Source organism: Callithrix jacchus, chromosome 1, assembly GCF_049354715.1.
Source record: "Callithrix jacchus isolate 240 chromosome 1, calJac240_pri, whole genome shotgun sequence".
Lineage (NCBI taxonomy): Eukaryota > Metazoa > Chordata > Mammalia > Primates > Cebidae > Callithrix > Callithrix jacchus.
Genome location: NC_133502.1, coordinates 11,658,079 through 11,678,091, shown reverse-complemented (window position 1 = coordinate 11,678,091; position 20,013 = coordinate 11,658,079). Strand labels below are relative to the sequence as shown.

The 20,013-nt window shown below is 39.4% G+C and overlaps 1 protein-coding gene across 13 annotated transcripts in view; it reads left to right on the top strand.

Moving 5' to 3' along the window:
• UGGT2 (UDP-glucose glycoprotein glucosyltransferase 2) overlaps window positions 1–20,013 on the top strand; it is a 238,444-nt gene that overhangs the window by 70,579 nt on the left and 147,852 nt on the right. For 11 of the 13 annotated variants that reach the window (XR_013533952.1, XM_078368500.1, XM_078368709.1 and 8 more), the window contains one exon: window positions 18,209–18,300. The exons of the other annotated variants lie outside the window; for them this stretch is intronic. Coding sequence is in view for 10 of the 11 variants with exons in the window: in XM_078368500.1 (XP_078224626.1) it covers window positions 18,209–18,300 (92 nt within the window). In the remaining variant the exon portion in view is untranslated. The remainder of the gene's footprint in view (window positions 1–18,208; window positions 18,301–20,013) is intronic. 13 annotated transcript variants of the gene reach the window in all.

The following is a 20,013-nucleotide window of genomic DNA, read 5'->3' as shown; positions in this document are numbered from 1 at the left end:
ATCCCCGGGATGAATCCTACTTGATCATGATGGATAATTTTTTTGATGTGCTGTTGCAATCGGCTTGCCAATATTTTATTGAAGATTTTTGCATCTATGTTCATCATGGATATTGGCCTGAAGTTTTCTTTTCTCGTTGGGTCTCTGCCGGGTTTTGGTATCAGAATGATGTTGGTCTCATAAAATGATTTGGGAAGGATTCCTTCTTTTTGGATTATTTGGAATAGTTTTAGAAGGAATGGTACCAGCTCCTCTTTGTGTGTCTGGTAGAATTTGGCTGTGAACCCATCTGGACCTGGGCTTTTTTTGTGTGGTAGGCTCTTAATTGCTGCCTCAACTTCTGACCTTCTTACTGGTCTATTCATAGTTTCAGCTTCCTCCTGGTTTAGGCTTGGGAGGACACAGGAGTCCAGGAATTTATCCATTTCTTCCAGATTTACTAGTTTATGTGCATAGAGTTGTTTCTAATCTTCTCTGATGATGGTTTGAATTTCTGTGGAAACTGTGGTGATTTCCCCTTTATCATTTTTTATTGCATCTATTTGGTTGTTCTCTCTTTTCTTTTTAATCAGTCTGGCTAGTGGTTTGTCTATTTTGTTGATCTTTTCAAAAAACCAGCTCTTGGATGTATTGATTTTTTTGAAGGGTTTTTCTTATCTCAATTTCCTTCAGTTCAGCTCTGATCTTAGTTCTTTCTTGTCTTCTGCTAGGTTTTGAGTTTTTTTGATCTTGCTCCTCTAGCTCTTTCAATTTTGACGATACGGTGTCAGTTTTGGATCTCTCCATTCTCCTCATATGGGCACTTATTGCTATATATTTTCCTCTAGAGACTGTTAAATGTGTCCCAGAGATTCTGGCATGTTGTGTCTTCCTTCTCGTTGGTTTCGAAGAACTTCTTTATTTCTGCCTTCATTTTATTGTTTATCCAGTCAGCATTCAAGAGCCAGTTGTTCAGTTTCCATGAAGCTGTGTGGTTCTGGGTCTGTTTCTGAATTCTGAGTTCTAACTTGATTGCACTATGGTCTGAGAGACTGTTTGTTATGATTTCAGTTGTTTTGCATTTGTTGAGCAGTGCTTTACTTCCAATTATGTGGTAAATTTTAGAGTAGGTGTGATGTGGTGCTGAGAAGAATGTATATTCTGTGGATTTGGGATGGAGAGTTCTGTAGACGTCTATCAGGTTTGCTTGTTCCAGGTCTGAGTTTAAGCCCTGGATATCCTTGTTGATTTTCTGTCTGGTTGATCTGTCTAATATTGACAGTGGAGTGTTAAAGTCTCCCACTATTATTGTGTGGGAGTCTAAGTCTCTTTGTAAGTCATTAAGAACTTGCCTTATGTATCTGGGTGCTCCTGCTTTGGGTCCATATATGTTTAGGATCGTTAGCTCTTCTTGTTTTATCGATCCTTTTACCATTATGTAATGGCCTTCTTTGTCTCTTTTGATCTTTGTTGCTTTAAAGTCTATTTTATCAGAGATGAGAATTGCAACTCCTGCTTTTTTTTTGCTCTTCATTTGCTTGGTAAATCTTCCTCCATCCCTTTATTTTGAGCTTTTGTGTATCCTTGCATGTGAGATGAGTTTCCTGGATACAGCACTCTGATGGGTTTTGGATTTTTATCCAATTTGCCAGTCTGTGTCTTTTGATTGGTGCATTTAGTCCATTTACATTTAGGGTTAATATTGTTATGTGTGAATTTGATACTGCCATTTTGATGCTAGCTGGCTGTTTTGCCCATTAGTTGATGTAGATTCTTCATTATGTTGATGCTCTTTAGGATTTAGTGTGATTTTGGAATGGCTGGTACTGCTTGTTCCTTTCTATGTGTAGTGCCTCTTTCAGGAGCTCTTATAAAGCAGACCTGGTGGTGACAAAATCTCTAAGTACTTGCTTGTTCGCAAATGATTTTATTTTTCCTTCAATTATGAAGCTCAGTTTGGCTGGATATGAAATTCTGGGTTGAAAGTTCTTTTCTTTAAGGATGTTAAATATTGGCCCCCACTCTCTTCTGGCTTGTAGAGTTTCTAACAAGAGATCTGCTGTGAGTCTGATGGGCTTCCCTTTGTGGGTGACCTGACCTTTCTCTCTGGCTGCCCTTAGTATTTTCTTCTTTATTTCAACCCTGGTGAATCTGACGATTATGTGCCTTGGGGTTGCTCTTCTTGCAGAATATCTTTGTGGTGTTCTCTGTATTTCCTGCATTTGAGTGTTGGCCTGCCTTTTTAGGTGGGGGAAATTTTCCTGGATAATATCCTGAAGAGTATTTTCCAGCTTGGATTCATTTCTTCGTCACATTCTGGTACACCTATGAAACGTAGGTTAGGTCTCTTCACATAGTCCCACTTTTCTTGGAGACTTTGTTCATTCCTTTTTGCACTTTTTTCTCTGATCTTGGTTTCTTGTTTTATTTCATTGAGTTGATCTTCGACTTCTGACATTCTTTCTTCTGCTTGGTCAATTCGGCTGTTGAAACTTGTGCATGCTTCGTGAAGTTCTCGTATTGTGTTTTTCAGCTCCTTCAATTCATTCATATTCCTCTCTAAGTTATCCATTCTTGTTATCATTTTCTCAAATCTTTTTTCAAATCTTTTTTCAAGGTTCTTAGTTTCTTTGCATTGATTTAGAACATGTTCTTTTAGCTCACAAAATTTTCTCATTATCCACCTTCTGAAGTTTGATTCCATCATTTCATCACAGTCATTCTCCATTCAGCTTTGCTCCCTTGCTGGTGAGGAGTTTTGGTCCTTTGTAGGAGTCGCAGTGTTTTCGTTTCGGGTGTTTTCCTCCTTTTTGCACTGGTTTCTTCCCATCTTTGTTGATTTATCCACCTGTCATCTGAGTAGTTGCTGACTTTTCGATTGGGTCTCTGAGTGGACACCCAGATTGTTGATGATGAAGTATTTCTGTTACTTGGTTTTCCTTCTACCAGTCTAGCCCCTCCACTGTATGACTGCTGAGGTCCACTCCAGTCCTTGCTTGTCTGGGGTGCACCTATAGCGGCTGCGGAACAGTGAGGGATGCTACCAGTTTCTTTTTCTGCTATCTTTGTCCCAGAATGATGCCTGCCAAATGTCAGTCTTCTGGATATAGAGGGGTCAGGGAGCTGCTTGAGGAGACAGTCTGTACTTTATAGGAGCTTACATGCTGATCTATGAGCTCTGTTGTTCATTCAGGGCTGTTAGGCTGCTACATTTAATTCTGCTGCAGCAGAACTCATAAAAAAACTCTTTTTTTCTCAGATGCTCTGTCTCAGGGGGTTGGGGTTTTCTTTATGTGTCCGTTGCACTGTGCTGCCCACCTACGAGGCAGTCTAGTCACTATTTGCCTGCTTAGGCTCCGCCGTGCTGGTGTGACGTCTGCCCTGTTGCTGCAGGCTGTGCCCTGCTGCTGCAGTCTCCGCCCTGCAGTGGAGTCACTCTGTTGTGGTGGGTTGCCTCGGCAATGGCAGGCTGCGTCAGCAATGGGAGTATACCTCGGTAGGGGCGGGTTGCCTCGGTAATGGCAAACGCCCCTCCCCCACCAAGCTGCACCATCCTGGGTTCACCTGTGCCCGCAGTGAAACTCTCCACCCAGAGCGTTTGGAATCGCCGTTTTGTTTGTCCCCCACCCTGGCCCAAACGCCGTTTCCCTAGAATCTCCTGGCCTGGCTCACTGTCCAAGTCCTGTTCAATCAGATGGATATGCCAATCTGCCCTCTCAAGTCTCAGATTGCCAGTTAAACAGGGCACCCAGACCAGTGTGCTTTGTGCAGAGCGCTGTGGAGCGCTGCTGCGCTGCAGTGCCGGCCGGCTGCACCAGCCAAAACCGCTTTGCTGGCGTCCTGCGTCTCTTTTATACCTGGGAATTTCCCCGTTCTGTGGACAACAAAGATCCGTCCGGAAATGTGGCCCTGACTCACCCTCTGCGTGTTCACTGAGAGCTTCAATCCTGGGTTGTTCTCACTGCGCCATCTTGAGTCCTCCCCCCGTGTTTAATTTTCTAGTAATGAAAACAAACAAAAGAGAAGTGGGCTAGGTATGGTGCTAACTTAGCCATCCAGCAGTGACCGTCATACTGAGACAGAGTGAGCTATCAACAAATGTTGGCTGTTGTGATGATGACGACAGACAACTACAATGATGATAATGAAGAAAAGATGCATAGTTTAATTGGAGAACAGGTGTTAGGAACCACAGCACATCATTCCTACCTGAGACATTCTTTGCCTCATTGACCACCTTACAAATTCCTCTGTATCCTTCAAAATGGATTAGTGGTATTAGGTCCTTTCTAAGATGTTCCTAATTGCTCTCACCATTTTTCATGCAGAATGGATTGTTTTCTTATGACAAAAAAGTAGGTTTAGGAGTGGAGGCTTGATAAGCAAAAGAAAGAAAAAGGAGAACATCTCTGAGAGAGAGAAGAGAGAGAGGCACCTGAATGAGAATTTGGACTGGCTACAGAAGTGTACTGGATTTTACAAACAGACTTGAGGAAACGGTGTCTGATTTACATAGGGCCCACAAATTGGTTGGACCAGGTGTGATGTTTTACATAATGCATGGAGAATGCTGGCCACCCCCTCTATTATGCAAATGGACTTTCCACTTGGTTGCTGCCATATTGTCTGCTTCTTACTGTACATGTGGGCTGGAAAGAAGGGAAGATGGAGCTGCCATTTTCAACATGCCTAGCCCCAGGTAGCCTTTTCCTACTGGCACAATGCTGGCATTTACCTGTGCAAGCTTCTACCTTGCTTGCCTATGTCTGCAGCTCTATTTTACAGGCTGCTCTGTTAGAACAGAAAATGATTTGAGGACTGCTTTTCATTAAAGGAAAACCTTACCAAGGACTCACTGTCTGCCTAAATAATTTCTTCTTAACTGCTGTATTAGAACGATGCTGGCAACCTGGCTATGGCAGCTTACTCAGGGCCACTATGGCCATTGCTGCTATCACCTTTTCTACCTGTTAGCCATTTGGAATTAGCAGTGAAAGAGTTTTAAAATGAGCTTTGACTGCAGAGCAAGAAATCTTGAACTTAGTAAAGGAAATAATCATGACACTGCAGATAGTTTTTTTGATCACCTACTTCTTCCAGAGCACATTGATAAAGACAAAGATGATAATGCCTTTGATGTAACTAATCTGGGGTAAATGTATTTAGACTAGCAGTCCATGTTACCCACTAGCCCATGGGATGTGGGAGGAGAAATTTAAACTGGAGTTCCAACCCTGAGGAAAAGGGAAGTTAATGATGAGAAAGTAAAAAAACATCTTGGACCATTCATTGCAATTGCATTCCATGTGGATTGGACACAAGAAAGCCCCGGACGTATGTTACTGTTACAGCCTCTCATCCATACAAACCAAAAAGTACATTTCCTGCAGACATGTAAAGGAAATGTTCACCGAAAAAAGCAATAATAGTGGTCTTTTTTTTTTTTCTTCTCAAGCTGCAGTTTATTTAAATGCCAGGTCAAGTGCTGTGGTGTAAATTACACTTTTAAGGATTTACTTAAGAAATTTGAAATGTTTTCCTCTGGGTTTGGGACTAAACTGAAACAAAAGTGTCTTAAGCATAATTGTTCTCACTCCTGGGGTACTGCAGAGCTTCTAGCTTTACTTAAGGAGATAAAGAGGATAGGACCTTCAAGCAGAGGAGATAAGAAACAGTTAACAGCAACAACAACAACAAAAAGCCTGTAATCTCAGTAATCCTGGCACTGTGGGAAGCCCAGGCAGGCAGATCACCTGACCAACATGGAGAAACCCCATCTCTACTAAAAATAGAAAATTAGCTGGGTGTTTGGCACATGCCTGTAATCCCAGCTACTCTGGAGGCTGAGGCAGGAGAATCGCTTGAACCCAGGAGGTGGAGGTTGCCATGAGCTGAGAGCCAAGATCCTGCCATTTCACTCCAGCCTAGGCAACAGGAGTAAAACTCCGTCTCAAAAGAAAAAGAAAAGAAAGAAAAAAGAAACATCCTGCCCCCAAATATAAAAGGAAGCAGGAAGAATCTTGATTCCAAGGAGTCAGGTGGCTCGCAAGAGCACACAGTTGTGGATGCTGGACTGCTCCGTCTTCCCATTAGAGGGCGCCAAGGCTTTAATTGAAAACCAAGCCAAACCCAAACCATCTCCTTTGATGAATTGTTTGTTTGTTTGTTTTAATTTCAATAGGTTTTTTGGGGGAGCAGGTTACATCAATAAGTTATTTAGTGGTGTTCTGAGATTTTGGTGCACCCATCACCTAGACAGTGTACCCTGTACCCAATATGTAGTCTTTGATCCCTTGCCACCCCCAGCCTTTCCTTCTGAGTCCCCAAAGTCCAGAGTATCATTCTTATGCCTTTGCATACTCATAGCTTAGCTCCTACATATAAGTGAGAACATACGATTTTTGGTTTCCCATTCTTGAGTTACTTCACTTTTAATAATAGTCTTCAATTCCATCCATGTAGTGCAAATGCCATTATTTCATTCCTTTTTATGGCTGACTAGTATTCCATGGTATATACATACCACATTTTCTTTATCCACTCATTGACTGTTGGGCATTTAGGCTGATTCCATATTTTTGAAATTGCATATTCTGCTGTAAACGTGTGTGCAAGTATCTTTTTCATATAATGACTTCTTTTTTTTCTGGGCAGATACCTAGTAGTGGGATTGCTGGATCAAATGATATATCTACTTTGAGGAATCTCCACACTGTTTTTCATAGAGGTTGTACTACTTTTCATTGTCACCAACAGTGTAAATGTGTTCCCTTTTCACCATATCCACGCCAACATCTGTTTTTTTATTTTTATTTTTTATTATAGCCATTCTTGCAGGAGTGAGGTGGTATTGCATCGTGGTTTTGATTTGCACTTCCCCACTAATTAGTGATGTTGAGCCTTTTTCCATATGCTTATTGGCCATTTGTATATCTTCTTTTGAGAATTGTCTATTCACGGCCTTAGTCCACTTTTTGATGGGATTGTCTGTGTTTTATTCTTGCTAATTTGAGTTCTTTATAGATTCTGGGTATTAGTCCTTTTCCGGATGTATAGATTATGAAGATTTTCTCCCACTCTGTGGGTTGCCTGTTAACTCTGTTGATTATTCCTTTTGCTGTGCTTTTTAATTAAATTAGGGTCTTTCAATATATAATAATGTAATCTTTTCTCACTCATAATAAGGGAAATATAGATCAGAATTAAACTGAGAAAGATTTCAGAAAGTTAGCAGAGCATTCTGTGAGCAAGTCTATCTGTTTTTTTTTTTTTCAGGAGAGACCAGGGGAAACAAGAATATGTGTGTGTGTGTGTGTGTGTGTGTGTGTACACACACACACACATACACACCTATACCTACTGTAGTTTTTGCATGAAGAAATACTAGAGGATAAAAAAGAAACTGTGAGGGAAATTTTTACCTATAAGGGCCAGGGATGAAACAGGGTGAAGGGTGCCAGGACTGGCATAATTCTTCTGGTGTAGTTCTTTATATAGTTTTTTACTCGGGACTCAGGCAAAGTATAACTATGCTTAAGTTGTGTAAGTGAATTTGAGTTTGGTTTTATTTAGGAGACAACTGCTTTAACTCCAAAGTACAGCAAATTTCCCTTGGAAGTTCATTATTGTTGTTCATTTGCTGTGAGTGGCCAGAATCTGCTTTTGATGATTCTAAATTGTCAACCTGACATATGTATTTTGTTGTTTACTGCAAGAACTGTTAAATTATAATCCATGACATTTTTTTATTTGCTTGAAAATAAAATAAGTATATGGCCAGGTAAGTTTTTCTGATTCAGCAGTGTGGAACAAATCATTTCAATTACATAATTGCTTAATAAACCAAATGCAGATACTTGAAATAACCAAAATGCAGATATTCAAATAAAGGATTGCATCTTACTCAAATAAAAGTTCATGTTGCTTCTTTCCTCCACCCCCCAACTGTGGTTTCTTTTATTACATTGCTTCTAATTATTTCCAACTAATTACTTTGTGTGAAATGTTACAGAGTTCTGGAGAAATAGATTAGAACATAGTCTCCAAAACTGCATCTGTAAATCGTATTTTTTAGAGTCTTATTTTGTCTTATTCCTTATTCTGAAAATTACAACCTTTGTATTAAGATTTATATCTGATTTGACTTCAAATTTTCATTGTAAAGAATGAAACTAAACTCCCATCTCTCACCATACACAAAAACCAAATCAATATGGGTTAATAAAGACATAAATGTAAGACCTGAAACTACTAGAAGAAAACATGGGGGAAATGCTTCAAGACAGTAGTCTATGCAAAGATTTCTTGAGTAAGACCTGAAAAGCTCAGGCAACCAAAGCAGTTTGGACAAATGGGATCATATCAAAATAAAAATGTTCTCCACAGAGAAGGAAGCAGTCAACAAAGTGAAGAGAAAATCTACAGAAAGGGCTAAAGTATTTTCAGACTATTCAACTGTCAAGAAATTAATAACCTGAATATATAAGGAGCTCAACAACAGCAAAACAATGAATAACTAATTTTTAAATGGGCAAGAGATCTGAATAGACATTTCTCAAAAGAAGGCATGCAGATGGCCAAAAGTGACCCTCAGCATCACTAATCATAAGAGAAATACAAATCAAAACAACAGTGAGATAGCGTCTCACCTGTTAAAATGCCTTTTTTCCTTTTTTGTAAGTTTGCTTTTTTTTAATTTTATTTTTAATTTAAGTTCTGGGATACATATGCAGAATGTGCAAGTTTGTTACATAGGTATGCATGTGCCATGGTGGTTTGTTGCTCCTCTCAACCCATTATCTAGGTTTTGAGCCCCACATTGCATTAGGTATTTGCCCTAATGGTCTCCCTACCCTTGCCCCCTGTACCCCAACAGACCCCAGTGTGTGAGGCTCCCCTCCCTGTGTCCATGTGTTCCAATTGTTCAACACCTCTCTATGAGTGAGAACATGCGATGTTTGATTTTCTGTTCTTGTGTCAGTTTGCTGAGAATGATGGTTTCCAGGTTCATCCATGTCCCCACAAAGGACATAAACTCGTTTATGGCTGTGTAGTATTCCATGGTGTATATGTGCCACATTTTCCCTGTCCATTCTATCGTGGGTGGGCATTTGAGTTGGTTCCAGGTCTTTGCTGTTGTAAACAGTGCCTCAGTGAACATTCCTGTGCATGTGTCTTTATAATAGAACGAATTATAGTCCTTTGGATATATACCCAGTAATGGGATTGCTGGGTCAAATGGAATTTCTATTTCTAGGTCCTTGAGGAAGCTCTACATTGTCTTCCACAATGGTTGAACTAATTTACACTCCCACCAACAGTGTAAAAGTGTTCCTGTTTCTCCCCATCCTCTCCAGCGTCTATTGTCTCCAGAATTTTTAATGATCGCCTTCTAACTGGCGTGGGATGGTATCTCAATGTGCTTTTTTTTTTTTTTTTTTTTTTTTTTTTTTGAGACGGAGTTTCGCTCTTGTTACCCAGGCTGGAGTGCAATGGCGCAATCTCGGCTCACCGCAACCTCCGCCCCCTGGGTTCAGGCAATTCTCCTGCCTCAGCCTCCTGAGTAGCTGGGATTACAGGCACGCACCACCGTGCCCAGCTAATTTTTTGTAATTTTTAGTAGAGACGGGGTTTCACCATGTTGACCAGGATGGTCTCGATCTGTTGACCTTGTGATCCACCCGCCTCGGCCTCCCAAAGTGCTGGGATTACAGGCTTGAGCCACCGCGCCCGGCCCTCAATGTGCTTTTAATTTGCATTTCTCTAATGACCAGTGATGATGAGCATTTTTTCATATGTTTCTTGGCCTCATAAATGTCTTTTTTTGAAGTGTCTGTTCATATCCTTTGCCCACTTTTGAACGGGTTTGTTTTTTTCCTGTAAATCTGTTTTAGTTCTTTGTAGATTCTGGATATTAGCCCTTTGTCAGATGGGTAGATTGCAAAAATGTTGCACATTCTGTTGGTTGCCTGCTCACTCTAATGATTGTTTCTTTTGCTGTACAGAAGCTCTGGAGTTTAATGAGATCCCATTTATCTATTTTTGCTTTTGTTGCCAATGCTTTTGGTGTTTTAGTCATGAAGTCCTTGCCTATGCCTATGTCCTGAATGGTTTTGCCTAGGTTTTTTTCTGGGGTTTTTATGGTGTTAGGTCTAATGTTTAAGTCTTTAATCCATCTGGAGTTAATTTTAGTGTAAGCTGTCAGGAAGGGATCCAGTTTCTGCTTTCTGCACATAGCTAGCCAGTTTTCCAACCACTATTTATTAAACAGGGAATCCTTTCCCCATTGCTTGTTTTTGTCAGGTTTGTCAAAGATCAGATGGTTGTAGATGTGTGGCATTGCCTCTGAGGTCTCTGTTCTGTTTCATTGGTCTATATCTCTGTTTTGGTACCAGTACCATGCTGTTTTGATTACTGTAGCCTTGTAGTGTAGTTTGAAGTCAGGTAGCAAAATGTCTCCAGCTTTGTTCTTTTTGCTTAGAATTGACTTGGCTATGTGGGCTCTCTTTTGGTTCCATATGAAATTTAAGGTGATTTTTTCCAGTTCTGTGAAGAGGGTCATAGGTAGCTTGATGGGGATAGTGTTGAATCTGTTTGGGCAGTATGGCCATTTTCACCATGAGCATGGAATGTTTTTCCATCTGTTTGTGTCCTTCCTAACCATGAACATGGAATATTTTTCCATCTGTTTGTATCCTCTCTTATCTCCTTGAGCAGTGGTTTGTAGTTCTCCTTGAAGAGGTCCTTTACATCCTTTGTTTGTTGTATTCCTAGGTATTTTATTCTCTTTGTAGCATTTGTGAATGACAGTTTGTGCTTGACTTGGCTCTCTTTAAGTCTGTTATTGGTGTGTAGGAATGCTTGTGATTTCTGCACATTCACTTGGTATCCTAAGACTTTGCTGAAGTTGCTTATCAGTTTCAGGAGATTTTGGGCTGAGACAATGGGGTCTTCTAAATACACAATCATGTCATCTGCAAATAGAGACAGTTTGACTTCCTTCTTTCCTAATTGAATACCCTTTATTTCTTTTTCTTGCCTGATTGCTCTGGCTGGAACTTCCAATACTATATTGAATAGGAGTGGTGAGAGAGGGGAACCTTGTCTAGTGCCAGATTTCAGAGGGAATGCTTCTGGTTTTTGCTCATTCAGTATGATATTGGTTGTTGGTTTGTTGTAAATAGCTTTTATTATTTTGAGGTACATTCTATCAATACCTAGTTTATTGAGAGTTTTTAGCATAAAGGGCTCCTGAATTTTGTCAAAGGCCTTCTCTGCATCAATTGAGATAATCATGTGGTTTTTGTCTTTGGTTCTGTTTATGTGGTAGATAACATTTACAGACTTGCATATGTTGAATGGCCTTGCGTCCCCAGGATGAAGCCTACTTGATCATGATGGATAAGCTTTTTGTCGTTCTGTTGCAATTGGTTTGCCAGTATTTTATTGAAGATTTTTGCATCTATGTTCGTCATGGATATTGGCTTGAAGTTTTCTTTTCTTGTTGAGTCTTTGCTGGGTTTTGGTATCAGGATGATGTTGGTCTCATAAAATGATTTGGGAAGGATTCCCTCTTTTTGGATTTTTTGGAATAGTTTTAGAAGGAGTGGTACCAGCTCCTCTTTGTATGTCTGGTAGAATTCGACTGTGAACCCATCTGAACCTGCGCTTTTTTTGGTTGGTAGACTATTAATTTCTGCTTCAACTTCAGTCCTGGTTATTGGTCTATTCAGGGTTTCAACTTCTTGGGAGGGTGCCAAGTGTCCAGGAATTTATCCATTTTTTCCAGGTTTACTGGTTTATGTGCATAGAGTTGCTTGTTGCAATCTCTGATGGTAGTTTGTATTTCTGTGGAATTGGTGGTGATATCCCCTTTATCATTTTTTATCGTATCTATTTGATTCTTTTCTCTTTTCTTTTTTATTAATCTGGCTAACACTCTGTCCATTTTGTTGATCTTTTCAAAAAACCACCTCCTGGATTTATTGATTTTTTTGAAAGTTTATTTGTGTCTCTATCTCTTTCAGTTCTGCTCTGATCTTAGTTATTTCTTGTCTTCTGCTAGCTTTTGAGTTTTTTTGCTCTGGCTCCTCTAGCTCTTTCAATTTTGATGATAGGATGTCAGTTTTAGATCTTTCCTTGCTTCTCATGTGGCCATTTATTGCTGTAAATTTTCCTCTAGATACTCCTTTAAATGTGTCCCAGAGATTCTGGTACGTTGTGTCTTCATTCTTGTTAGTTTTGAAGAACATCTTTATTTCTGCCTCTATTTCATTCTTTATCCAGTCAATATTCAAGAGCCAGATCTTCAGTTTCCATGAAGTTGTGTGGTTCTGAGTTAGTTTCTGAATTCTGAGTTCTAATTTGATTGTAGTGTGGTCTGAGAGACTGTTTGTTATGATTTCCATTCTTTTGCATTTGCTGAGGAGTGATTTGCTTCCACTTATGAGGTCAATTTTAGGCTAGGTGTGATGTGGTGCTGAGAATAATGTATATTCTGTGGATTTGGGGTGGGGAGTTCTGTAGCTATTATGTTTGCTTGGTTCAGATCTGAGTTCAAGTCCTGGATATCCTTGTTAATTTTCTGTCTCATTGATCTGTCTAATATTGACAATGGAGTGTTAAAGTCTCCCACTATTACTGTTTGGGAGTCTAAGTCTCTTTGTAAGTCATTAAGAACTTGCTTTATGTATTTGGATGCTCCTGTATTGGATGCATATATATTTAGGATTGTTAGCTCTTCTTGTTGCATGGATCCTTTTACCATTATGTAATGTTCTTCTTTGTCTCTTTTGATCTTTGTTGGTTTAAAGTCTATTTTATCAGAGATGAAAATTGCAACTCCTGCTTTTTTTTGCTCTCCATGTGCTTGATAAATCTCCCTCCATCCCTTTATTTTGAGCCTTTGTGTATCCTTGCATGTTAGATGGGTTTCCTGGATACAACACAGATGGGTTTTAGCTTTTTATCCAATTTGCCAGTCTATGTCTTTTGATTGGGACATTGAGCCCATTTATATTTAAGGTTAATATTGTTATGTGTGAATTTGATCCAGCCATTTTCATGCTAGCTGGTTGTTTTGCCCATTGGTTGATGCTTTTTCTTTATTGTGTTGATGGTCTTTACCATTTGGTACATTTTTGGAGTGGCTAGTACTGGTTATTCCTCTGTGTTTAGTACTTCTTTCAGGAGCTCTTGTAAGGCAGGCCTAGTGGTGAAAAAATCTCTCAGCAATTGCTTGTTCATAAAGGGTTTTATTTCTGTTTCTCTTATGAAGCTTAATTTGTTGGCTATGAACTTCTAGGTTGAAGGTTCTTTTCTTTAAGGATATTGAATATTGGCCCCCTCACTCTCTTCTGGGTTGTAGGGTTTCTGCTGAGAGATCCACTGTGAGTTGAATGGGCTTCCTTTTGTGGGTAACCCGACCTTTCTCTACGGCTGACTTAGCATTTTTTCCTTCATTTCACCCCTGGTGAATCTGACGATTATGTGCCTTGGGGTTGCTCTTCTTGAGAATTATCTTTGTGGTGTTCTCTGTTTCCTGGACTAGAATGTTGGCCTGCCTTGCTAGGTTGGGGAAGTTCTCTTGGATAACATCCTGAAGAGTGTTTTCCAGCTTGGATTCATTCTCTCCATCACATTCAGGTACAACAATCAGATGTAGATCAGCTCTTTTCACATAATCCTGTGTTTCTTGGAGGCTTTGTTCATTTCTTTTCACTCTTTTTTCTCTAGTCTTGCTGTCTTGTTTTATTTCATTGAGTTGATCTTCAGTCTCTGATTCCTTTCTTCTGCTTGGTCGATTCAGCTATTGAAACTTGTGTATGCTTCACAAGGTTCTTGTGTTGTGTTTTTTAGCTCCATCGGGTCATTTATAGTCTTCTCTAAGCTGTTTATTCTCATTAGCATTTTGTCAAACCTTTTTTCAATGTTCGTAGTTTCTTTGCATTGGGTTAGAACGTGTTCTCTTAGCTCAGAGAAGTTTGTTATTACTCTTTGGAACCTGTTTCTGTCAATTCATCAGACTCATTCTTTATCCAGATTTGTTCCCTTGCTAGTGAGGAGTTGTGATCCCTTGCAGGAGGAGAGGCATTCTCATTTAGGGTGTTTTCATCCTTTTTGTGCTGATTTCTGTCCAATTTTCTGTATTTACCCATGGTCTTTGTAGTTAGTCACTTTCAGATGGGGTCTCTGAGTGGGTGTCCTTTTTGTTAATGATGAAATTATTTCTGTTTCTTAGTTTTCCTTCTAACAGTCTGGCCCCTCTGCTGTAGAATGTTGGAGGTCCACTCCTGACTCTGCTTGCCTGGGAATCACCTGCAGTGGCTGCAGAACAGTAAGGATTTCTGCCAGTTTCTTCTTTTGTTATCCTAGTCCCAGAAGGATACCTGCCAGATGTCAGTCTGAGCTCTCCTTTATGAGGTGACTCTTTGAATGTATGGGTGTCAGGGAACTGCTTGAGGAGACAGTGTGTCCTTTATAGGAGCTCAGATGCTGAGCTTTGAGCTCCGTTGTTCCATTCAGAGCTGCTGGGCAGGTACGTTTAAGTCTGCTGCAGTGGAACTCATAACTGCCTTTTTTCCCAGGTGCTCTGTCCTGGGAAGGTGGGGCTTTATTTATAAGTTCCTGACGTGCTGCTGCCTTTTTTCAGAGATGCCCTGTCCAGCGAGGAGGTATCCTAGTCAAAGTCTGTCAGCAGAGGCATTGCTGAGCTACCATGGGCTCTGCCCAGCTGCTTTGTGAACTTCCTTGTGGTTTTGTTTATAGAGGTATAGTTAGAACTGCCTCAGTAATGGCAGTCTGCCTTAGTAATGGTGGACTGCCTCCGGTAATGGCAGATTGCCTCCATTAATGGCAGACTGCCTTGGTAGTGGTGGACTGCCTTGATAGTGGTAGACTGCCTTGGTAATGGTGGATGCCCTTCTCCCCACAGAGCTGGACTGTCCCAGGTCCAGCTGTGCTTGCTGTGAAACTCTCAATCCAGAGCATTTCAGATTGCTGGTCTTTGTAAGGGTGGGACCTGCCGAGCCAGAACACCTGGCTCCTTTTTTTTCAGTTGAATGGGTGGCTCTGTCTCCCAGGTGTTCTAGGCACCCATGGAAACGGCTGCCCAGATTTGTATGAGTTTTTGTGTGGAGACTCACTTCACCAGCTGAAACAGGTGTGCTGGAAACTCGTGGTGCTTTTCAGCCTTGGAATCTCTTTGTTTGTGGGCAGTAATAACTCGTTTGGAAATGTGGTGATCACTCACCCTCTGTGTTGTTTTTCCCAGGTGCTCTGTGCTGGGAAGGTGGGGCTTTATTTATAAGTTCTTGATGTTCTGCTGCCTTTTTTCAGAGATGCCCTGTCCAGCAAGGAGCATCCGTTCCCCGATCCCACCCTCACTGCAACCTCCGCCTGCTGGGTTCAAGTGCTAGGAACTGCACTTCAGAGCTGTTTCTATTTGGCCATGTTGGATCTACCAAAACTAAAATTTTAAAGAAATATTTAAATTTCAGAGTGTATATCATTTCACCTTAGGAACACCTAGACATGTTTATAAACCATTTTACCATTGATTTCTTTAGCTTCAGGTAATATCTCAGCTCCATTGGTTATTAAAGAGGCATATTAAAATAAGTGGTCCCCTCTTCTTTAGAAAAATGAGTTTATATTTCTTCATTAGGTTTTGCATTTGTTTTTGTTCCTAAGAGTTCTAGTTTAATTTCACTTTAAATACAAAAATCTAAGTTTTTTTTATCATAAATATAGTATGAAATCCAGCCCCAAACCCATATGAAAATAAGCTAGAGGCCATGAATTCATTTGGGAGATTTATTCTTCCTCCAGCAAGAAGCAAGGTGAGATAGACAAATTTCTGTGCTGTTACTGCAGGGCATTTTGTTTCCTAATTCACCTTTCACCATGAGTGTAGCACTGTATGTGTGCATAAGGGTATATTTGATCCTACACCTCGTTCCATGTGGGTCCTGGATTCAAATTTCCTGTTCTTCTAAGATTGGCCCTTCAACACTCAAGTCTTAGGCCATCTAGGAAGCTCTAAATTTCCTCAGGGCAAGGTCATTAGTGTTTATTTACATCTCTATATTCATATTCCTACTTCCTCTTTGTCCTTAGGTAAATACTTTCTTGAATTCTGAGCCACATTTAGGGGATTTATTCATATTTATTTATTTATTTATTTTTGAGATGGAGTATCACTCTGTTGCCCAGTCTAGAGTACAGTATTGTGATCTCAGCTCACTGCAACCTCCGCCTCCTGGGTTCAAGTGATTCTCTTGCCTTAGCCTCCTAAGTAGCTGGGACTACAGGCATGCACCAGCATGCCTGGCTAATTTTTCTATTTGTCATAGAAACAGGGTTTCATCATGTTAGTCAGGCTGGTCTCAAACACCTGATCTCAAGTGATCCACCCACCTCAGCCTCCGAAAGTGCTGGATTACAGGTGTGAACCACCATGCCTGGCCTCATTATTAACATTTTAATGTAGCATTTTTGTGCTTTGTTTTAGTAAGTGAATTTTAGGATCTTTGGTTTGTCATACTGCTTGAAATTGAATTCTTACACCTCATTTAAGAAAGGCCACTTTAAATTACACACTGAAATATACACTGGTTTGTCAGGACTTAAGGCTAACCCTCTGGGGAAGAGCAAAGAGAAGAGTTTATAAGTACCAATATCTAATAGACCTCTCCCCTCTCACACTGTTTCAGCAAGCAGATTCACTGAGTTCAGTCTGTTACCTGTTTTCTGAGCATTGTTGTTCGAGGCACTGTGCCTGACATAAACAATCTTGAGGGATTTAGCAATTTAGTATGGATCTGTGTGCTTGGTGTACTTTCTACTTATAATTGAGATGCACTAAAATAAATGAATGAGGTGCTGTAGAAAGCTTCCTTCGGGGTGTGTGAAGTTTTGATGCCAGATTGGGGAAAACAACAGGTAATATAAATTCACTAGGCATCTGTAGATTTGGAAGTGGAATGTAGATTTCTTCGTATAAGTAACTTTGATAGAAAGGCACATTTAAAGTGGCTAAACACAAATAAAAATTTTACCTCTGAATCTTTTCATATTAGGATTCAGTCTTTTGCCAGTATTTTGTATAAAACCAGTGGAATTACTCTTTGTTAAGTTCCTCCTCTCCCTTCTCTTTGTGTAGCTCATTTGTTGAGTGATAATCATACAGAAAATTTCACCTTTCAAATCATTTCTCTGAGTCTCTTCAAGTTAGTTGCTTCCTCTGCCTTTACAGAGTAGTTCTAACAAGTCCCTGTTATGTGACTTATCATATGATGTCTTTTAAGTACACTGGTTGTTTTTCCTCCTAAACCTGTTTCCCTATCCTGATAATAACAACTTTAATTTGTGACCATTTAATAGGTGACAAGATATAGACTTATATTATATTTAAACTATAGCAAATCTATGAGATAGATATAATTATTCCCATTTCATAGATGAGGAAACTGAGGATTCTGAAAGTGATTTGAACTTGCCCAAATCTTAACAGCTAGTAGGTGGAAAGACTAGGATTAAACCAGGCATGATACTCACACTGTGATCTTGCCAACTTTGCTTTAGTAACAAGAACATCCCTTTTTAACTTTTATTACTGGTCTAGTGCCTGGAGTTGTTCCTAGAACATAGCAAGCACTCAGGAAATGTTTACTGAATGAAAGACAGTGAAAATTCAAATATAGCTTTAATGGAAACTTACGAATTTAGAGTGAGCTCCAAATATTTACACATATACCAGAGTTTTACTTTTGGTGTATCATTGCCTCAAGGAATAGGAATGTGCCAACTATCAAATTGTATATGTGCACATACACACACTATATGAAATGTACATAAGTAATTATTGTAACATTAGAACTGTCATATGTGTTATAAAAATCAGAATATTCAGGTGTTAAATTTTATCTCTAATCTATCTTAAGATTTCCTTCATCACTGAGATCAAGGCTGGGCAAACTACTGCCTATGGACCTAATCTGGTCTGCCATTTATTTTTATAAATAAAAGCTTAATTTTTAAAATAAACATTGCCATGCCCATTTGTTACAAAGCATCTAAGGATACAAAGGCAGAGATCAATAGTTGGAACAGAGACTGGCCTGCTAAACCTAAAATATTTACTCTCTATTTATAGAAATAATCTGGTGACCTGTAAAGCAGATCACTATTGTTCTATCACTTGGTTAATATTGCTTTGCTGTATTTCAAGGATCTTCAAGATAGATTTGAAATTCAGCCAGGTGATGCTCGTCTATTTATAAATGGCCTTCGTGTTGATATGGATGTTTATGACCCTTTTAGGTATGTATTAAATTATTAATATAAATTATGGTTTATATAAAAGTAAACATTGTCTTGAATTTAATATTAGTTAAAATATGAAGGTCACTTTAAAGATAAAGCAAATACATGTTTTTCATTATACAAAACAGCTCTCTTCTACCAAAATGAGCAAGCCCAAAGTGTCTTTTAGAGTATCAGAACTGGGAGAAACAGTCAAGATATTTGTTTGGATGAGTGTTAGACCTACAATAGTTTGTTATTCTAAACTGTCTTTCATTGAAAAGTAGATTGGTGATTTATCAGGGAAGTTACTTGGAACTGAACTGAACAGCCAGACACCTCTACCCTTCGTATAGGAACAGAAACCAACATGGAGTATTTCTTCAGAGGAGAGCAATTGACAAGAGGAATTTAAAGTGCTTCTGTATAATTGTTGCATACTATCTAGTTTCTTGTCCAAAAAAAAAAAAATTCTTCAAAATTGCTCAGAATTTTGAACAGGACTGAATTAGGAAGTCCTTGCTTTGTCAGTGGTCATTCACCCAAAGGTAAAGCTGTGGGCCAAACAGAAGAGTTACTTTTGTAAAGAAACATAAAAGTACTTTAAAATTAATATTTGGAACATTAGATGAATTTAGGAAACGTGTTACCTTAGTTCAGTATTCAGTTTTAATTCAATTGAATATATTTGTTGAACTGAAATTATTCGAATTGTTTATTTAAATCCCATTTCCTTACCAGTTTTGAAATATGTTGGAAAATATATTGGAAAGACTAAAGAAGTAGTTTTATCAAACATTTTTTACAATGTTATCTCAAATGGGGCTTTTCTCTTTAGTTACTTGAATCCTTGGACCTAGTATTGGAAAAATAATAACCTAAGATTTATGTAAGTACTACACATAGAAAGAGTGGAGAAGTTTTTAAATGCTACCCTGTAAATTTCAGGGGAACAAAAACTACATCTGTGCTCAGGAGCAGTAAAAACAGGTTTAAAGGAAGTAGTGAAATGGTATGTAGATTTTAGAAAGTTTTCTAAGGCAGTATATGAGGAAGTTTTTATGGCAAGAATATTTTCACGTATGATTTAGGAAGGCTGTAGGTTGTTAAAAAATACAACAACAACGCCCCTCCAACCCCCCACTCCCCTCTCCACCCTCCACCCTCACCTCCCCCGTGGCTCCTACACCTGGATTGTGTGCTACATATTTGTTCCTCATTGATTTGATCACTAGTTAGGGCTACTGTGATTCTCCTAAAAGTGAAGGAGAAAATATGTGATAATATTTATATCTTCTGACATTTTTGAAGATAGCATAATCAGAAAGATTCTCAGAAAAAGATCAGAGGAAGTGGAATAAAATTAATTCAAAGAGGAAGATGAATGGAAGAAAATAAGGAAATGGAAGGAAAATGTCATGTTACAGAGACATTGTATAGAGAGAGGTTTTATGCAACCAGCACTTTAGAATTGTCCATGTGCGGAAAGAAAAGGAGTAAGGAATTATTTTTGCTCCCTTCCTATCTTTTGTCAGTCATTGCATTGGTTCTCCATGGGTTGTGGAGAACCAATAACATGCCCTATACATGACCCAGCCCTTCTAGCTCTGATCCTGAGAGTAGTGGGAGGAGCCAGAGCCTCCCTGGGTTAGGATTAGATTAGCATTGGTTCTATAAAGGCCTACATTTCACCCCCAGGGAGGCTGAGACAGTGGGAACATGTGGCACTGA